The following is an 18,638-nucleotide window of genomic DNA, read 5'->3' as shown; positions in this document are numbered from 1 at the left end:
AATATTGGAGCAATATCTTTCCATTTAGTAAAATATTACATGACACTTCTTAATCTATTTTCAACAAATCTTTCAACAGAAACATACTGTAGTTATCCACCATATGTTCCATTTGCGCAACATAGTCAAGAAGTTGGAGCCACTGGTGGTAAGCATCTCTACTTGGTTATTTATATGCATTAAGTTGTTATGACACAGTTATTGTTAATAGGTATACTTGTCCAAGTTAAAACTATTGCTATATTATATCAAATCTGTGTGTTCCTATTTTGTTACAGAGAATGTAGTAACTTACCAATGCTTCAATGGACACTGGATCCAACCAAATGTTTACAAGTCTTCAGTTGTTTGTAAAAGTATTGGTTCCTATCAACCTGATCCAAGATCTATCACATGTGCGAGTAAGTGTATGATGTTTTTCATCTTGTGCGATTGCAATATACTTGTACTATTTTGGTTATTCTTATGAACTTGAAGGTATGGAGCTTGGTTCCTATCAACCAAAGGATGCAACAAAACAAATCATTTATTTCAGGAATATCTTGTCCACCAGCTTATTACTTATTAAATGGCACAATATCTGGAAGTAGTGTGGATGCTGGGGCTCAGAAAACAATTACCTGTGATACTGGATTCTGGATTAATAAGGGGACAAAACTAAGACAGGAAATCATCACATGTGATATGAAGAAGGGGATCTGGATGAGACCTGATGTTGCTTGCATAGGTTTATATTATGTCAAGATAATGGGTCAACAATATTACTTTAATTTAACCCTACCTTTGTTAATTCGCAAACTACTTGACTAACTTTACTTTTGTTATTTCTCAAACTACTTGACAGAAACCTTATGTGATGATCCTGGAGATTTAGTTGGTGCTCACAGATACAGAGAACCAGCATCGCTTAAATACAAGGAGAAGATGGTGTACAGGTGTAATGAAGGTTATGAATATGTGGTGAATAAAACAACCAAAATTGAATTCTTAACAACATGTGGAAGTGATGGAGTGTGGGAACCTGATCTAAATCACATTGAATGTAAAAGTAGGTCGATTATATGTAAATACATCATTTGTTAGGTATTGCTGCATGAATAGCATTGAAAAGTTGATTACAAAGCAAACTTTATTTTAACACAAGAGTATTATTTACTTTCAGGAATTGAATGCAACTTCACTGTTGCACATTATGATCATGGTGACATCTTACACTCAAGTAATGGAACGTTCTATTATGGCGATCAAGTTAAACTTGAATGTGTTCATGGTTACTGGGTCTACCTTGATAAGGGAATGAAAAGCATTAACTTCACTTGTTCAGAAACTCAATTATTTTATCCTAACCCTCTCTATGTTGAATGCACAGGTTTGTATAACAGTTCATGCATTCTTTGTTCCATGTAAATTAAATCACAGTGTCATAAATTTCTTCCGTAAACATACTTTTGTGTTTATTGCAACATATTTATTTCCACACAGTGGTTGAATGTCCCAAGCCACCCGAGCTTCCTCATACCACATTAGATGCTAACCACACCTCGTACAAATCTGTTGCTACATACACTTGTCACCATGGTTATGGATCATCACGGAAACCTCCTAAAACAGAATGGAGCATGACTTGCATGGAGATTGGATTATGGAGCGTCAACCCTAATGTGGTAGAATGTAATTGTAAGTTTGTAGTTTAACTTATTTTGACTGTACCAACCACAACAACTACAACAAACATATATATATCTATTTATATAACGATGTGAATTTTTTTTCTACAGTAATTGACTGTGGAGAGCCCAACCATGTGCAATATGCTACAATGATTGGTGTGAACTTCACTTACAACAGCATCATACAATATGAGTGTGTGAAGGGGAAATGGTTCAGTCGTGGTGTGTATGGTAAAACTATAACATGTCTTGTGGATTCATATTGGAATGCAACTTACACATCATGTATAGGTACCAACTATATTTCTGTTTCTTTTTGTTGTTGTATCAAAGGTTTTAATTATAAATGTAAATTGTTCACCCACCACAGATGTTGAGTGTCCCCATCCATCAAGTGTAACAAACCACGCCACTTATATCGGGGAGGATCTCACCTACCTCAACCTTATCACAGTTCATTGTGACCACGGTTATGTGATATCTCATGGAGTTGCTCATGCTACGTTGCGATGCATGGGAAATGGATTATGGGATTTATCTAATGAAAAATTTACATGCAAACGTAGGTGTTTCGCTTTTTATTTATAGTAGTTGAAATAAACATTAATTAGGGCTTAAGCTTTATTGCAAATAACTTTATTTTCAGCCGTTGTTTGTCCCACCCCACCCCCTGTGTGGTATTCCAACACCATTGGTACCAACTACTCACTTGATGCTACTGTAATATATGATTGTAATCACGACTACTTCATATCACGATCACAGAATAACATCACCATCACATGCACGAATGTTGCAATATGGCATCCCAATCCTAAGTTGATTAAATGCATTCGTGAGTTTTGAACTACATCACTATCTCCTGCATACTTATATATTATTTCTGTTTTATATTCATTATATTTTAGACAAATCCTTATTCCTATGTGACAAACCAGCCATCATACCAAACTCTAACATCCTTGCTACAAGTTTTGCATATGAGAGTATTGTGAACATTACTTGTCTCAATGGATACTGGTTCTCCCCACACAACTACTCTGTTTCAATACAATGTCAATTCAGTGGTGCCTGGCTGCCTCATCCAACTGGAATACAATGTTTAAGTAAGTTATTACCTTTTTTAATATGATTTGCAACGCTTATTTATTCCCTAAGTAATTCAGGTTAATGCTAAAGTGGGTAAGTCTTAACTTATATGAGTTAAAGTTTGTTGTTTAACATTTATTATTGTTGTAAGATGAGGTTTGTACGCAGAGATTGGATGTGGTGAACCTGAACCACAACCACAATCAACATATGAAGGTGCTTCATATGATTATGGTGATGTTGTTCATATGAAATGTGACAAGCCCACCCGTGTATGGATGCCAAGACATGAACATGTACGGTGTTGATATGTATATTAGATTGTGTTTTACTTTGTTAAATTTTGTATTTATTTGGTAGATTAAAACTACTAATCTTCTGTAATAATATAATATAGTTGGATACATTTGACAGAATATGTTTGAAACCTTCATGAAGAGTGTTGCAATTCAATGCAATGCAGATGGGAAGTGGTACCCATCACCCACTAATATATCTTGCTTGGGTAAATATTTAATTTACTTTTACGTAACTTCAGTTTAGTTTTTACAGAAAGTTTTATAAATGTTCGATTTAAATATTTGCATACTACTACATAAGTATGTAATGTAATACTTTCCGATATACACAGCATCTGGTTGTCCAAACCCTGATGAACCCCTACTCACCACATGGGATGGTTCATCACTCCCAGATATAATAGAACTTGGTGAATTTGCTTACTTTTCATGCAAAATAGGCTCCTATATAAAGAGGGGTGTCAGTCGAATACATGTGCAATGCACTGAGAGTGGATTGTGGTATCCTGAAATTAAATCACTTCGTTGCCTCCGTGAGTTTGTGCAATATTTTTTATTCTTCTTATCTCATAACTTAGGGTGCTGCTGCTGTTTAATTATATTTCTCCTTCTATATATTCTGTTACTGTATTTTTAACCCAGTATCCACATTAAACTCTTTTATCTTCAGCTATCAAATGTGGGTTTGCACAATATTACAAGCATGGTACGTATGTTGGTTCTAATACTGCGTATGGATCATGGATAAAATACGTATGTGATGATGGTTACTACGTAAACACCACTGATAAGAACAGCAACGGTTGGACAACCTACATTGATATTAGATGCACAAATAATGCATTGTGGAGAAATATAGAGAAAGTACATGAATGCATACGTAAGTTTTGTCATTGACCAGATACCTTCTGTCTTTAGCAACTTTGAATTGTAATCCTCCTCATAAATAATCAGCTATCCCATGTCCTGATCCTGGTCGCATACCTCATTCAACAAGATCACCATCCACATTATCCACGTGGTATGAAAGAGAATCAACCATCACTTACACTTGTAACTCTGGTATGTCAAACAATCTTAGTGCTAGCACATTACATGAACATAAGGTAATTAGAACAATCTTCAGGTTATTGGTTTCATCGAGATGTAACTGTGCAAGTTATCACTTGTGGTAACTATGGCAACTGGTTGTCAGGAAAGGTACAATCTTTGGAGCAATGTGAAAGTAAGTTTTCTTATTTAATTTTAAATTGTAACCTATTTATAATGGTTATGTAAATTTCAACAGAGGTGACCTGCCACACCCCCCCACATCTTCCTTTTGCCAAATTTTCCCATGCACGATCAAAACATTACTATGAGATTGATGAATGGGTTGTATATGAATGTTCAACTGGTTGGAGGTTTAATAAACAATCAGTTGCTAATGAACAACACACGTCTACATGTGGTTTGGGTGGTGAGTGGTCAGCACTGCCACATGATCTACTTTGTGAAGGTAATGCTAATCTACAATTTATTTAATAAGTCAGTGGTGAAGTGATAAGCTAAGAAAAGAAAACAAAGGCAAATATTTTTGATTTACTTTCAGAAACAACATGCCCTGCTCCTCCTCATATAAAGAATTCAGTTTTATCATGGGATAAGACAACTGCCATAGATAGCAATGCTGTATACACGTGTGTGGTTGGTTATTATCTAAGATTACTGACTGAGCAAGAACCTGAAGTGAAAAGCTATAAGCTTAACGTGCAGTGCAAGTTACCTGGCCAATGGTTTCCTGATACAACACTCTATGCATGCAAAGGTAATCTATCATATTCCCTACCACGTTTGTGCATGCACTGTTGTTCTTTTATTATTAAACATAATTAAGGATTCTCACTGTTTGATATTTGTAAATGACCAACCTTTTACTCTACAGTGGTTGTATGCCCAACCCCACCTACCTCTATTCCACATGCAACAAAATATGGCAAGGTGTATGAAGCAGGTTTTTATGTCAACTATGCTTGTCACCATGGTCATGTAGCAGCAGGGACATCTATATATGCCGGCAGAAACTTCATTGGCATCAAATGCTCCAACAATGGAACTTGGAGTATTGATGTAACCAAACTTGCATGTCAAAGTAATATATTTACCCCCTCTATAATTAACTTGTAGAAACTTCCCCATTTAAAGTTTTCCTTGTTTTTCTAGAGAAGCGTTGTACAACAGCACCACAAATATCAAACACCATCCTTATCACCACTGACACTACATATGGTTCAACCAGCACTTACAAATGCAAGTCAGGATATTTTATTAATCAACACAGCAGACATGACACTGTTGTTTCAACATGTAATGCAAATGCACAGTGGACTCCTCAACCTGATTTTATTCAATGCAAATGTAAGCTAAACCTTAACTCAATTCTGTATAATGTAATGTGTTTCAGATCTGTTGACTGTATTTATGATGGTATAATTATATTGCTTAATGTTTACAGTATATGAGTGTGATGAACCTGGTAGTGTAAAGAATGCAGTGATTATATCAGTTTCCTACAAACTGGGATCAAATGTTCAATATCAATGTGATAAAGGTAATGTATTTTTTTTATATAATGGGTCAACTTTATCCGCTTGATAAATCATTAAAAACAAACCACAATGATGGTATAACATTATAATCTGTATGTGAAGTATGGAACAAATATAACTTAATAAACTTAACACATGTATTTCTAAGATTTGTAAAGTTAGTCAACTTTTTTAATGAACAGGGTTTTCTATTGACCATGGTGAAGATGGTTGGCATGGTAACCAACTAATACAAACCAAGATAAATGCGTCATGTGATCTCACGCATGGCTGGGTTCCAAAGCCGCATGAAATTCTATGCACATGTGAGTTACAAATGATCTATTGTACAACATTGTTAAAACATACGACACTCTTACAATGTATAAGAAAAATTTTCACAATGGTCAAATCAAGTTTTTCTACAGTGGTTCAATGTCCAGTTCCCATACCACCACCACGCATGTATGTGGATGGGGGTAGATGGAATGAAGATGGATCACGTCATTTCCGAAAAAGTGATGTAGCATCTGTGTCTTGTGCACATGGTTACTATCTACAAGACATGCACACATTGTCAATTGACTTGGTGTGCACTGAATATGGAAACTGGAGCAAAAATATTGACAAGTTTAACTGCATAGGTGAAGTGCAGCCTATTTCTTGTTTATCACAATATGTTTATATTGTAGCTGCACAATATTATTACAGTATCCTATGTCATGTTTATTCAACTGATGATAATTTGACTTAAATATTCTAACCAGACATAGCATGCCAAGATCCTGGTGAGAAGTTATACTCTGTAAAAGAGGGAAGTGGCACAACATATTTATCTCGTATCACCTACAAATGTCACCACGGATACTTTATTAAACCAGGGATAGTGAAACTGACCTTGCAATGCAGTTATGATCAAGCTTGGTCACCACCTGCTAATTTTCAATGCAAAGGTTACTCCTATTTAACATATTTAGATATTTTGGTAACATATTGTAATTAGATGTGGTAAGTAATTAGACTTATCTTAATGCCAATCTTATAGAAGCAACAATGCTAATTGTAACAACAAGTTATTTCAGTTGTTGACTGTGGAGATCCTGGCTACATTCACCATGCTAGTAAAGTCAATGCTACAGATCTTCACATCTTTCCAATGGGAACATATGTTCAGTACATGTGTGACCCTGAGCATTATGTGGCTTTTGAACAAGATGCTGTTGGTCACTGGGTGGCAGGAGAGAGAAGGGAATATAAGAAAACAGTGGAGTGCCAATATAATGGATGGTGGAACCCTCAACCACATACTTTACAATGCAGTGGTAAACTAATGTTTTCAATCTATTTTATAACACACAGGTATAAGATAATCCCAGTATTTTAAATGCAAGGCAGTTTCAAAGCAATGTACTCACTTATTTAGTTTTATGTCCCAACATTATAACATTACATCATGAAGAGTTGATATATTTTGTTCACAGAAAGAGTCATTGCAACTACTTTGCGCGACCTTGTTAAATTCGGTCAGTTGGTCAGTGTGACCTCCAAAACAGAGATGCTACGTGACAAAAACTTTGTTGAATCTATTGCAAGTGGAAGGCTTCAACTTTCAGAAGAAATGATACCTTCTGTAAACAACTACCAGTATCTTGATACTGGTGCTGTGAATCAGGTGTTTGACAAGGAGCCACAAGCATCTCTTCAAATCAGTGGAAAACATGGATCTGTTGATCACCAGACTAACCACCATGCTGGAAACGATGATCACCACACAGAGATATGGGATCATTGTCAGAATAAGGTTACAAACATTTGCTAAATTTAATATGTTCACTTTGGATAAAATCGTAATATCTTGTTGTCTTCAGGCATTAGTGGTTCATCATCTTGGACATTGGTTAAAAATACCAAGAGATAATGTGAAAAGCAAACACATACCTGCCCTGCTAACAGATGTTGGTGTTGAATGTGAGGTTTATAACATGTTTGATCACGAGACTACTGCTTATTGGATGCCAGTGGAGGTGAATAAATTGTCATAAAAGATGAATAATATTAATAAATAGCTTTGTCTGCTTTTACACAACCACGTATTATATTACAGGCTCCACTCCCATCTGAACATCATTTAAGTTGGCCAGGATGGACAGTTACGATTGACTTAAAATATGATCACATTATTGGTAGTTTCCGATTACATACCTCACGTAACTTTGAAAATGATGTCAAGGTATTGTAATATTAGTTGAGGATCTGGATAAAGCTACATAATTCTTATTCCCACTTATTTTTGCCAATTATTGAACAAAATCTAAATAGATATTTTATTTTCAGACATTCTACATCCATGTTTCAGCACACAGTGTTGCATGGAGAACTTTAGGACCATTCCATGTTATTGATGGAATAACTAGAACAGAATTCTTTTTTAACTTTGATACATTCCAAGCAAGGTAGATTTACTTTAATATTGTTTTACTAATTATTAGAGCATTGTTAAAATATAAGGATGGTTTTTAATGTAATATAGTTGTACATATATTGACAACCATTTCTAAGCATATTATTGTTCTCTGCAACAATACCATTGACTCTTATATTAAACATCACTATCTTTGCATCTTTGAACAGAAATGATTTTGTTCAACAGGTACATCAAGCTGAACATTACAGCCACAGCTCTTATGCATGCACCAATCATAACAAGGTTTGGAATATATGCTGCTGACTATGACTGCAACCCACGTACCACTTATGTATCCGACACACACGCCGTACCTACACTGGTGGTGTTTCTAGCTCTAACAATTCTCATCTCACTTATCATTGCTGGTGGTGTTGATAAGAAAGATAGGTGGAAGGTTAGATTTTTCTTACTGCCTTACTTACTGTGGTAAATAAAATGTGTCACAAATCTGTTATTTTATATCATTATTTTAATTTGGTATTAATTTGTACAATATGAATCCTCATATGTAAATAATAATCACAATATTTGCAACAGAGATATTTGGCAATGGCACCACCAACATATTCTTCAAACCAACCTAATCCACCTCATGTTTATGAGTTAACTTTACTCACTGAATGGAACAAAAGTGACACTGATCTTCTCATCAAAGTGGTTGGAAACACAACATCTTCCCCAATTATCTGGATCCGACAATCTTTTCACAGTTTCTTGAGGTACATTTCTATTTATTTACCGAAAACTTTATTTCCATAAACATCACATTGTGTTACAGACCTGGATTCACAGACACTGTAGTTATGCAGTTACCGATTTGTATTGGAACACCTACTCGTGTTGATATTATTTGTGTTCACAAACCTGTTGAAACTGAAGATCATAATTCATCTCACATTTCCATCATTGACATTTCACCACCTGCCAGTGTTTCCAATGCCAACAAATTCACCAAGCTGTCTTCCTATCTTAGTAACCATTCTTTGACTAGCATAACATCTCTGGTCATCACTAAAAGTGCTGAGCTGGTAAGGCAAGTTGTAAAATCTACAAGTAACAGCATTGAAGCTGTAAAATCGAAGCTTCAAAAGCCAGAGCCTTGCAAATGGGGCATCTCATCCCTTATGTTAAGAGATACTTGTTCTTGTCGAAAATGGACAGCAGTTAACATGACTACAAATTCAAAAACCATCACAGACCGAATTTGGGATAAAATAACTGGCAAGCGTGGTGTAGGACTTCATCATGGTGTCCCAACATCTTTTCCACTTGTTCAAATCCACAACAAACCACTCTTTAGTGGAACATTCCTTAATAAACTCACCACCGTGATTGGAATAATATTCCGTCATCATCCATTTTCATGGATATGGTCACGTGAATCTCATCCACTTTCATCCAACTTTAGCTGCACAGAGAAGATCATTATTTCTTTCACCGTTTCTTTCCATTGTTTACTGACCAGTGCTTGGATAATTGGATTTTCAAAGCCACTGCTGTACTTTACTACAGTTTATGATGATTTCATCCCGCTTTATGAAAAGTTTTTTAATGCTTTGGTACCAACATCCTACCAAGCTCTTCCAATCACAACTTCTGCCATATTTCTTCTCTTGTCTCTTCTCACATGCAGAATCGCAGCTGGTAAATTTCAACGAGCAGTTGAAGACAACCTAAGTTATTGGCAGGGACTCCATTTTATTCGTACCGGATTCAAAATCATCTTCATGTCTATAAGAACATGCATTAGCAACATTTTTTCAAGGAAAAGTCTTCCAAAAGATGACTTTTCGTCAATTACTTCTCCTGCTCACCCTCCAAGTGAATCAATTCCACAGATAAGTGTTGTGGATAATCCTTTAACTGAAGAGGACCTTGTTGATTACCTTGAAAACACTTTAAGAACAAGTTTTAACATCACTGCTGATGCTGCTAAATATTGTAACAAGGTGAGTATGTTCCAATATTTTCAGAACCATCACTTGACAATATTATTCTTTCATTTTCATCTGATGTTCCGTTTTCCGCTTTAACACCTGTCTAACCATGATTATATTTTTTGCAGATTATAAGCAAATCCTATGACCTTCCTATATTACCCCCACCTTCCCAACCATCAACTACAGGCAGTACCATTGAACTGATGGAAGCTATTTCAGAATCCAACTCAACAGACCTCCTTAATGCTATGGAGGTTTTGAGCCATGAAGTTCCACATTCTGATGAAGATTCCTTTGAATTTGTCCCTGATTTTAAAATCAGCCATCAGCTGTTAAACGAACCATTACCACATCACAGCAAAGTGGAAGCGAAAGAGCAAGATGTTAGGTCTGTGCTTGGGCGAATCTTACAGGCATTTATTCCAAGTTTGTTTAAGAGGTCTGAAGACAGTAAAGTAGATGAGAACTTAGAAAGAAGGTCAACTGTCAGTGGAAGCCTACCCAGTTTTAATGCAGATTATTATTATAAAGAGATAGCTGAATCGAGAAGCAGACAGAAAGCAATAGAAGCTTTAGCTTGTTTAGATATGTATCAAAGTCTAGAACAGGGTAGTAGAAAAGGAATGAAAGAAAAGGAATCTGAAAGCACCGTCATATCTTACCCTTTACACCTTGCATCAAAATCTGTTCAAGCAGATATTAATAATACACCGGGCTCATCAGCTTCCACACTCAAAGAGGTAAATGTGGAAGTGTTAGAAGCAAGACAAAATGAACCAGACTTAAGTTGGGTGGTAGAAGGGGAAGAAGACTTTACTTACAACGTGCAACAAATGAATCTATCGGCATCTAGAAAACCAAACGTTCCATTCAGGGTACGATCAAGACAAGATTTGTTAAATGAATCATCAAACATAAGCAATACAGAAGAACATGTACAAGTAGGTAGAGATCAACACTATCAAGCTCCTTCAGCTGCTGGTTCAAACATACAAAGAATTCTCAACAAACAGTCAAGGTCAAAAAATCAATCTTCATCTCGTCCTGGAGTCTTCACCATCAAAGCAAACTATCTTCCTACACCCTCAGCTCACGGTTCGTGGAAACATAGTAGTACTGCCCGTGAGGATGTTGTTAAAACAAACCAAAATGTCTATGGTGGAAATCCACATTTCAGTCGTTTTTCAAACTCCAATGTTAACTTGGGCAGTTCAAGTTCGCATCAATATTCTTACAATAGACCAGGAACTAGTTTATCTTCGCAGTTCCCCATTGGTTCTTCACTTGTACTGGAAAATGAAGAGAATAAATTGAATCAAAATGCTCCAATCCAAAACAACAGTCAATACTGCATACAAAGCAATATTCCAACTCCAACAGTTCCCAGCAATTCAAGGTCATCTGAATCAAGCAAGGATAATCTTGACCAACTGTTCGACGATATCCCGGAACAGCATTGTCTCAGTAACAGATCATCTTTTTATCTCAGACCAAGGTCTATAAGGAGTCGTTTAAGCAACTTATCCAAACGAAAGCGTCCACACGTTCTTACACATCGAGTCTATCCACCGAAGAAACCATGGAAAGCAGAAGACGACGATTCGTTGTCAGATATGCTGTCTTTTGCTTCCCAGATATCCAAAGTACAAGAACCGACCACGAAATCCCATGCAAACATTGGTATCCTGATACGATCGTTCCTCTGTATATTCTGTGCTGTATATTCGATGGCAATTGTTATTTACCTGTGCATGCGAGGTGCCAATTGTCTAGATGGAAATGGACTTGATCTGGTTGAAAAATTCTGTATAGACTTATGTCTTTTATTGGTAGTAGTTATGCCAATCGTTGGTTGGTTGTCATATTTTATCTCCTTCATATGCCTTAAGGGGAAAAAGATCTTTTCAATTTCAAAACGAAACAGACTTTAAGAACATGTAAAAGCCGTAGTCTAATGTTTTATGCCAAGTTTATTTAATTGTTTGAATACAAAAATGGAATGATTTGCTCGCAACTTAAAGGCAGGTTGAAAAACATATTTATTTGATGGTTTATTTCATGTGTTGTTGCAAAATGTGTTTTAACTTTTGTTTAATTCATGGCAAACTTTTCATGTGTTGTTGCAAAATGTGTTTTAACTTTTGTTTAATTCATGGCAAACTTTAATTTCCCACAGACAAAAATATCTATAAAAAAAACTAAAATATCTGATAGCAGAGACTTTGACGAGCATATGTTGCTTCTTCTGCTTTGGTATATAGTGAATAGATATTCTTGCGAATAATATTAGACACATCTTTTTATTTGAAATCTGTTATTTAATAAGTCCAAATGGTTAGGGAGTTACATAAAGTAAAGGAAGTCACCAAGCTATTAAACGCCATGCAACATGATACAATGAGAAATACATGGCCACAAGAGTATACTGATTATATGTACAAATACTGATTATATGTACAAATGACTCTGGAAATGAATTAAAATGTTATTTTCAATGATCACTCTTCTTCTGCCACCTCTTTCTCCTCAGACTTTTCATCCTTGTTTGCAGATTGGGCTTCCTGGGACTGACTCTTCGCCAGCTAAATTATACAAATAGTGTCAGAATAATACCCAAATACTTTATAAGGATCTAACATGCGTTGTTGGTTAGGTTAAACATTGATGCTAATTATTTAACTAAAAGAGGCACGAGTGGCAGAAGACACCATCTACCGAAAGCTGAGGTGAGTGGAATATGTTAAACAGCTACATGAAGATAAGCCAAATATTTGCACAGTGGCAATTTAGCTGTTAGTTAATTGCACAAGCGGTTGAATGTGTTAGATCACAAGCACGACAGCGACATGCAAGTGGTCATACACTACCACACACCAGGTTCATCCAAAGGTCTGGCAAATAACTGCCCTTCTATATCCTCCATGGACAACTCAGCAAAAGGATCAAAATCTACATGTGGAGTCTGTGGCACCATCGTGTTAGTGATTGGGAGTGATACCAGTTTTAAACCAAATTATGTAATAATACATGCAGCAAGGTAAAGAATTAGTTTTCACTGCACTGGAATTAGAAAAACAAATGGTAGTCTACAATCCAGGAAGTTAGTTGTCAGAACTGTTATAACTGCTGCTTTTCAAAGAGGCAAGAAATTTATTTACGAATAAAAGCAGTGCATAAGACCTTTTTCAGCTGTTGCGATATAAAAACCGCAATCTACTAAAGGAGTGCTATATAGTCAAGTAATACCACCCATCAACCCAGCATGCTAAAATGTGAGATCATGCAGTGATTATGACTTACAAGCCAAGCAATAGGAGGTTGGTCACTCATCTTCTGAAGTATCTGAAGAAGAGATTCCTCAACGAATTGAATCTTTGGACGAGCTGAAACCATGAGGGTGGTGGGAAGTTGGGACAATGAAGTTTTATTTGCAAACATTTGGTACAGATCATCAGATGCATCTTTCACTTGGTTGGCCTAGTGGTGAAATAACAAACATTAGTCAACAACTTTAAGTTTGTAGGGGATTAAACCTTGCTTTGTTAATATAAAATAATCGTTATAGAAAATGATAAAGGTTAATTAAAAGCTAACAGTATTTTAAATGCACTGACCTTTTTAAGAAGGGGTTGTAGCTGGGGTGAGTTCTGTATGTAACGAATGGACCACTGACAAGTGTCACTTAATTGCCGACTAAGGATTCTGGCTCGGTTCAAAACATTTTCTTCAACTTGCTGATATATTCCAAAAAATGAAAACGGTTTAATTAATCTATCAGTCAAAAATAGATTTCTTTATGATTAGCATCCATAGGCGTCAAAACACGGGGTGCCGGGGTGGCGCCGCCACCCCGGAAGCAGAACGTGGGGTGGCGAAATACGTATGGCCACCCCAGTTTTCGTTAGGCAATGCTTGTATTTTTTCCAAGTACAGCGTAAAAAACACTAATATTATCAGTAAACGTAAATCAGAGCACGCGTTCGCAGAGAGCGCGCTCTAGTATGTTTCTTTTATAAAAATGAGAGAACGCTTTATGAGCAAGCGTTCGCATGAAGCACTCTTTACGCTCTCGCTTGTTTCTTTTTTAGAAACGAGAGAACGCTTATGAGCACGCGTTCGCATGGAGCACGCTCTAGCTTGTTTCTTTTCAGAAAATGAGAGAATGCTTTGTGAGCACGATCTGCTCGCATTAGGAGAAAGCCACGGCCTATGCGTTTATTTCTACGTAGTAAAGTAAGGAATGACATGCCAAATATATGCGACACAACAGCAATTCAATAATACATCGATATTTTTCAACATAGTTACAATTTACACGTTTATTGTTTTCGTTATAATAGCTATTAAAAAGTATTTGCATTTTTTACGTGGATTCGCTAGAAATCTGGTTAAATTCGTCGAATTAATGTTGAAACGGGAGTAAGCGAATGCCTTTTATACGATCTTATAGTATGCATTGGTTACGGTTTAACTTTAGTATTACGCAGCACGTTAATCCTAAACGTCACAGTAGCGGTTGTGACGTATTAAAAGATGGTCAAACTTACGGGTGCAGGCTTGCGCAATATCCTACGATTTTTATTTCTATCACAATTATGATTGTAACACCAAGGGTTGGAATTACGCAATACGAAAGTCACGATAATGGATTGCATCACAATGCTATTTTTGACGTAATGTATCGCCCCAAGTTGGTATTTCTTAACATCTGACCTTACGGTAATGGATGACATCACAATACAGCTTGTGATGTAACAGTTACGTTGGTGGGCGTACGTTTAATTAACTGTAACATAAATCTAGCCAGAAGTTAAAGCGTAACCACTGGAGATTCAATCGTCGACCGTAATCACGAATGGTTTATTTTATAAAATACGCAAATCGTATGCGCTTGTTTACTTCATTTTGAAGCACGCTTACGTTAGAGATGCAGTAACATCGCCTGTTTAACCGGGTTATTGTTTGTTTAGCCGAATTGTAATACCTTCGTACGGGCCATCGCAGGCTCGCGTCAGTAAAATGCGGTTTCTAGAAAGTTACGTATCGTATGACGTCATAACCTAAAACGTAACTGCAATCTCGCCACCCCGGTTTTCGTCTTAATGCTTAATGTTTCGACGCCTATGTTAGCATCTTATCTATAATATGTAGTGATAGGCAAACATACAGTATAGGAAGAAGAATAGTTTCACAGAAAATCATACGTACCTTGTTAATAGAATCTGTGACTACTTGAAGATTGGATTTTGCAACATTCATTCCATTCTGAACTGATTCATTTGCTCTGTTTGCTGAATCCATTATACCAGCAGAGGTTGAATTCAAACCACTTTGGGCGTATTGAATCTGAAATGAATATGGTAATAATAAATGAAATGCATTAATATTTTTTTTTCGGTAGAAATTTAAAGTAAAAACTGGCTGTAGATTTAACTACAAATATTTAATTAAACAAAATGTTTGGAGATGAACAAATGCTTTATAAACTAATTGGGTAATATTGATCATATTTGTGTAATGCATTTAAATATAATTTAAATTATCTAAAGCAAAATGGTTTTCCACTATAGCAGGAAAGTTATGAGCTCCTGACTGTATTAAATACGTGGGATGAAAATACTATGACAGGAAATGGATTGTTACTTATTCTAGCTGTTCTTGTCATTGTTTAACGTGACAAGAGTGTGATAAAAAGTGGGAGTTGGTATTAACAGTCATGAGGAGAAAAAACATGCTGTTTCATATTCAACACATTGAAATTATTTTTAATATTTAGCATCCTTACGATGCAATGACTGGAGTAATCAAAATTTCGCTTTCTATTTAAAACCTGATAGTTGCATTATTTATGTCATGTAACGGGATAATGTCTGCAGTCTGATGCAACTACTAACATTTTACTATAAACAGACTATTCAATTCAGAACAAAATTTCCCACCTATATATAGAAGCAAATGTCAGCTTACCAGGTCCACAGTAAAACTAAGCTTGCTGAGTGCTTCCTTACTTCTGGTTTGAACACCATGTAGCTTTCGCATTGCCCTCTTATAGGACCTTTGTCGTACCTAGGTGCAACAATTCATTTGTTAAATGATATACAACCAAGTTAAACTAACAAAATACATGAATGTCACTTGAGACACTTGTACTTTTTAAGTAAATTCAATATGTATAACATACTTTCTTAGGCAAACATGTACATGTAAGTCAGATTGAGCTCTTTGGTGATTAAAGCTCTAATGTGTATGGCAATTTGAAATGTTTTGTATACCAACCTTATTAGAAATTTCACGAATTCGATCACTTGGTTGTTTCTTTGCTTCAGGATCATTTTCTTCCCCTGAAAAAAGCAAATGCAAGACACGTTAATATTTATCACTTTTGTTCACATCTATTATTTAAGCATTGGAGACAAATGCATTTCTACCATGTTGTAAAGGTAATAAACACAGACACTAATGGCACTATGTGTTAAAACTAAAAGTCAAAACAAAGTGTAAGAAATGAACTACTATACAGTTGTGAGTTGTCAATTCAGTAAACTGCATCTAATGTATTTAGGAATATAAAATCTCTATTAGTGTAACTGCCAATTCTTATATTTAAATTAAACTAGAATACAACATGATGAAACATTTTTCATCCATGTTTTACCTTCCTCATCTTCTTCCTGAGATAAATCAGAATCCAATTCTTCCACCACCTCATCTTCATCCTTGGGAAGATAATACTCCACGTACCTCTCTGTAACTTCCAACGCACCCTCCACCTTATTGTTGATCAAACTTGTAGCAGTGGACTTGGTGATGTTGTACATCTGATTATTGCAGTGGTGTTATTTACATGGATATTGACATTAGGTAGAACTGATTTAAAACAGTTTTGCCCATTTAAAATATTTATACAAAAATTCAATCTGATTTAAACTTTTGTAGCAATGTAAAACATGTCTTTCGCATTCATTTAAACAGGAACCAATACTTACCTTTGCCTACATTTGGACACTTCATTTTATAAGTAAGATCATAAATTAATATAGACTACAATCTTGTTACACAAATGGGATATCACATCAAACTGAAAACGTACTTCTTCTGGTTCCTTAGTTATGATAGGAACTTTGCTTTCCAGTGTGTCCAGTCCTTTATTAGCATATGAGTTAACAGTGTTGCCGAATCTATCAACAACTGGTCGGGATGTTTCCAATGCAAGGTTGGCTGCTGAAACTGTCAAATTTTCTGCTGCCTGTTGAGTCATGTTGAAAAGTTAATAGGTGAGGACAACTATATGTTTCACAAGGTGACACATTCACACAAATGCAGCTATGACCAATTCTAGATATTTATATTTCAGCTGAAAATAATAGAAAAAATGGTAGGCATAAAAGTAATGACAAAGTATATGGTGTACCTCAAGATAAGGTGAAACATTTGGATAGGTTTTCTTCACAGTAGCATAATAACTTTGCATCGCATTCCATGTAGAGGCAACTATTGGAAGGCTAGCCACTCTGTTCAGAGCATTATCCTAAATAACAAAAAAATAACCAAATTAGTAATAAAAACACTGATTTGTAGTTTTTAACATAAATTTTAAGACATACAAGTGATTTCCAGTTAAAACCAAAAGTTATCTACACAATTTATATTCCAATATATTTGAATAAATTTGACAACATAAATATGATGTATTACCTGTAACATATCATCATCTGCGATGTCGACGTCGTGTTCTTCACTGTGACCAAGAACATCACTCAGTTTCTCTCCATAAATATTGGTTTCTCCAGTATCACACATTTTGTAAACTGTTACTTTGTAACTCAGTATTGAAAATTAATATTAAGCTATAATATTTAAAAAGTATGAAACAGATTATAAACACATTCAAATATTTATCACAGGCTTTCTTTAAAATACCTTGAACATTGTGCTATTGCATCATTTATTACTGCTACACACTCCTACCCAGTAATCTCTGATGAAGATACACGCCCATGCAGCTTTTTATATCACGAAACATCAGCGCAAGGTTCTTGTCACACTATTACGTCATCACTTTCCAACGTGACGCATCGAGACATATCAACAGACTAACATGTACTAAAAAAACGAGCATTGCACAATACGGTACAAAGTACAACTCACTGTCGGAGAAACATAAGTATGATAGTATGGAACCTTTGTTCCCACAACATTTCGAATGAACTTTGGACTTTACGCTCAACACTAACGTATGTGGTCAGCTGATCAATTGCGTAATAATATTATGACGTACAATTTGGGTAATTCCCCAATCCACAACTCTTTGATTAAGGGGTTCTATGGTTATGCTCTGATTTAACTGCATTGTGTTTTTTATTGACACAAAATTACTACATAATTTTTTTTATTGATACATCATTTAGCGATGAACACAAGATTTTCGAACTTTATATAAAATCACATCATTTTTGACAGGATTCGATTTTAAAGCATTATTTCATACTGTTTATTATATGTTTAAAAGCAAAGCGATTAAAACCAACCTTTTGTTTTACAAAACTCTCCTGCTCTTTACCGTACGTTGGTTATAAAGGTTATACTGATTATAATAAAATTTAGCC

The 18,638-nt window shown here is 35.6% G+C and overlaps 3 protein-coding genes across 4 annotated transcripts; 2 read left to right on the top strand and 1 right to left on the bottom strand.

Moving 5' to 3' along the window:
- The first annotated feature begins 39 nt into the window (after window positions 1-39).
- On the top strand, window positions 40-3,158 carry LOC149733938 (sushi, von Willebrand factor type A, EGF and pentraxin domain-containing protein 1-like). Its single transcript, XM_089881254.1, has 11 exons — window positions 40-148; window positions 279-401; window positions 536-727; window positions 845-1,048; window positions 1,163-1,369; window positions 1,483-1,677; window positions 1,779-1,961; window positions 2,041-2,232; window positions 2,317-2,505; window positions 2,579-2,776; window positions 2,928-3,158. Exons 1-11 carry the CDS (start codon window positions 40-42, stop codon window positions 3,065-3,067), a joined length of 1,932 nt encoding a protein of 643 aa, XP_089737380.1. The 3' UTR covers window positions 3,068-3,158.
- Window positions 3,094-12,660, top strand: LOC149733937 (uncharacterized). Its single transcript, XM_089880692.1, has 22 exons — window positions 3,094-3,264; window positions 3,391-3,591; window positions 3,729-3,938; window positions 4,013-4,120; window positions 4,185-4,283; window positions 4,347-4,556; window positions 4,650-4,865; window positions 4,983-5,189; window positions 5,261-5,455; window positions 5,553-5,648; window positions 5,829-5,951; window positions 6,054-6,269; window positions 6,393-6,578; window positions 6,708-6,947; window positions 7,107-7,426; window positions 7,494-7,649; window positions 7,730-7,855; window positions 7,960-8,078; window positions 8,276-8,486; window positions 8,630-8,811; window positions 8,871-10,041; window positions 10,158-12,660. The coding sequence occupies exons 1-22, from the start codon at window positions 3,177-3,179 to the stop codon at window positions 11,961-11,963; spliced, it is 6,486 nt and encodes a 2,161-aa protein (XP_089736818.1). The 5' UTR covers window positions 3,094-3,176; the 3' UTR covers window positions 11,964-12,660.
- LOC149733936 (perilipin-2-like) lies at window positions 12,314-17,903 on the bottom strand. 2 transcript variants are annotated; one of them, XM_089880722.1, is made up of 11 exons: window positions 17,728-17,903; window positions 17,444-17,560; window positions 17,123-17,278; window positions 16,688-16,850; window positions 16,309-16,373; window positions 16,000-16,098; window positions 15,241-15,378; window positions 13,647-13,766; window positions 13,333-13,509; window positions 12,907-12,994; window positions 12,314-12,614 (listed from the first exon to the last, which is right to left on the bottom strand). In XM_089880722.1, exons 1-11 carry the CDS (start codon window positions 17,830-17,832, stop codon window positions 12,568-12,570), a joined length of 1,275 nt encoding a protein of 424 aa, XP_089736848.1. In that variant the 5' UTR covers window positions 17,833-17,903; the 3' UTR covers window positions 12,314-12,567. The 2 variants fall into 2 exon arrangements, with proteins under 2 accessions (XP_089736848.1, XP_089736849.1); XM_089880723.1 differs by lacking the exon at window positions 12,907-12,994 and having other exon boundaries at window positions 17,728-17,902.
- Between the last annotated feature and the right edge of the window lie 735 nt (window positions 17,904-18,638).

Source organism: Ciona robusta, chromosome 7 (genome assembly GCF_009617815.1).
Source record: "Ciona robusta chromosome 7, ASM961781v2".
NCBI classification, from domain to species: Eukaryota; Metazoa; Chordata; class Ascidiacea; order Phlebobranchia; family Cionidae; genus Ciona; species Ciona robusta.
This window is presented reverse-complemented; position numbering and strand designations above follow the sequence as displayed.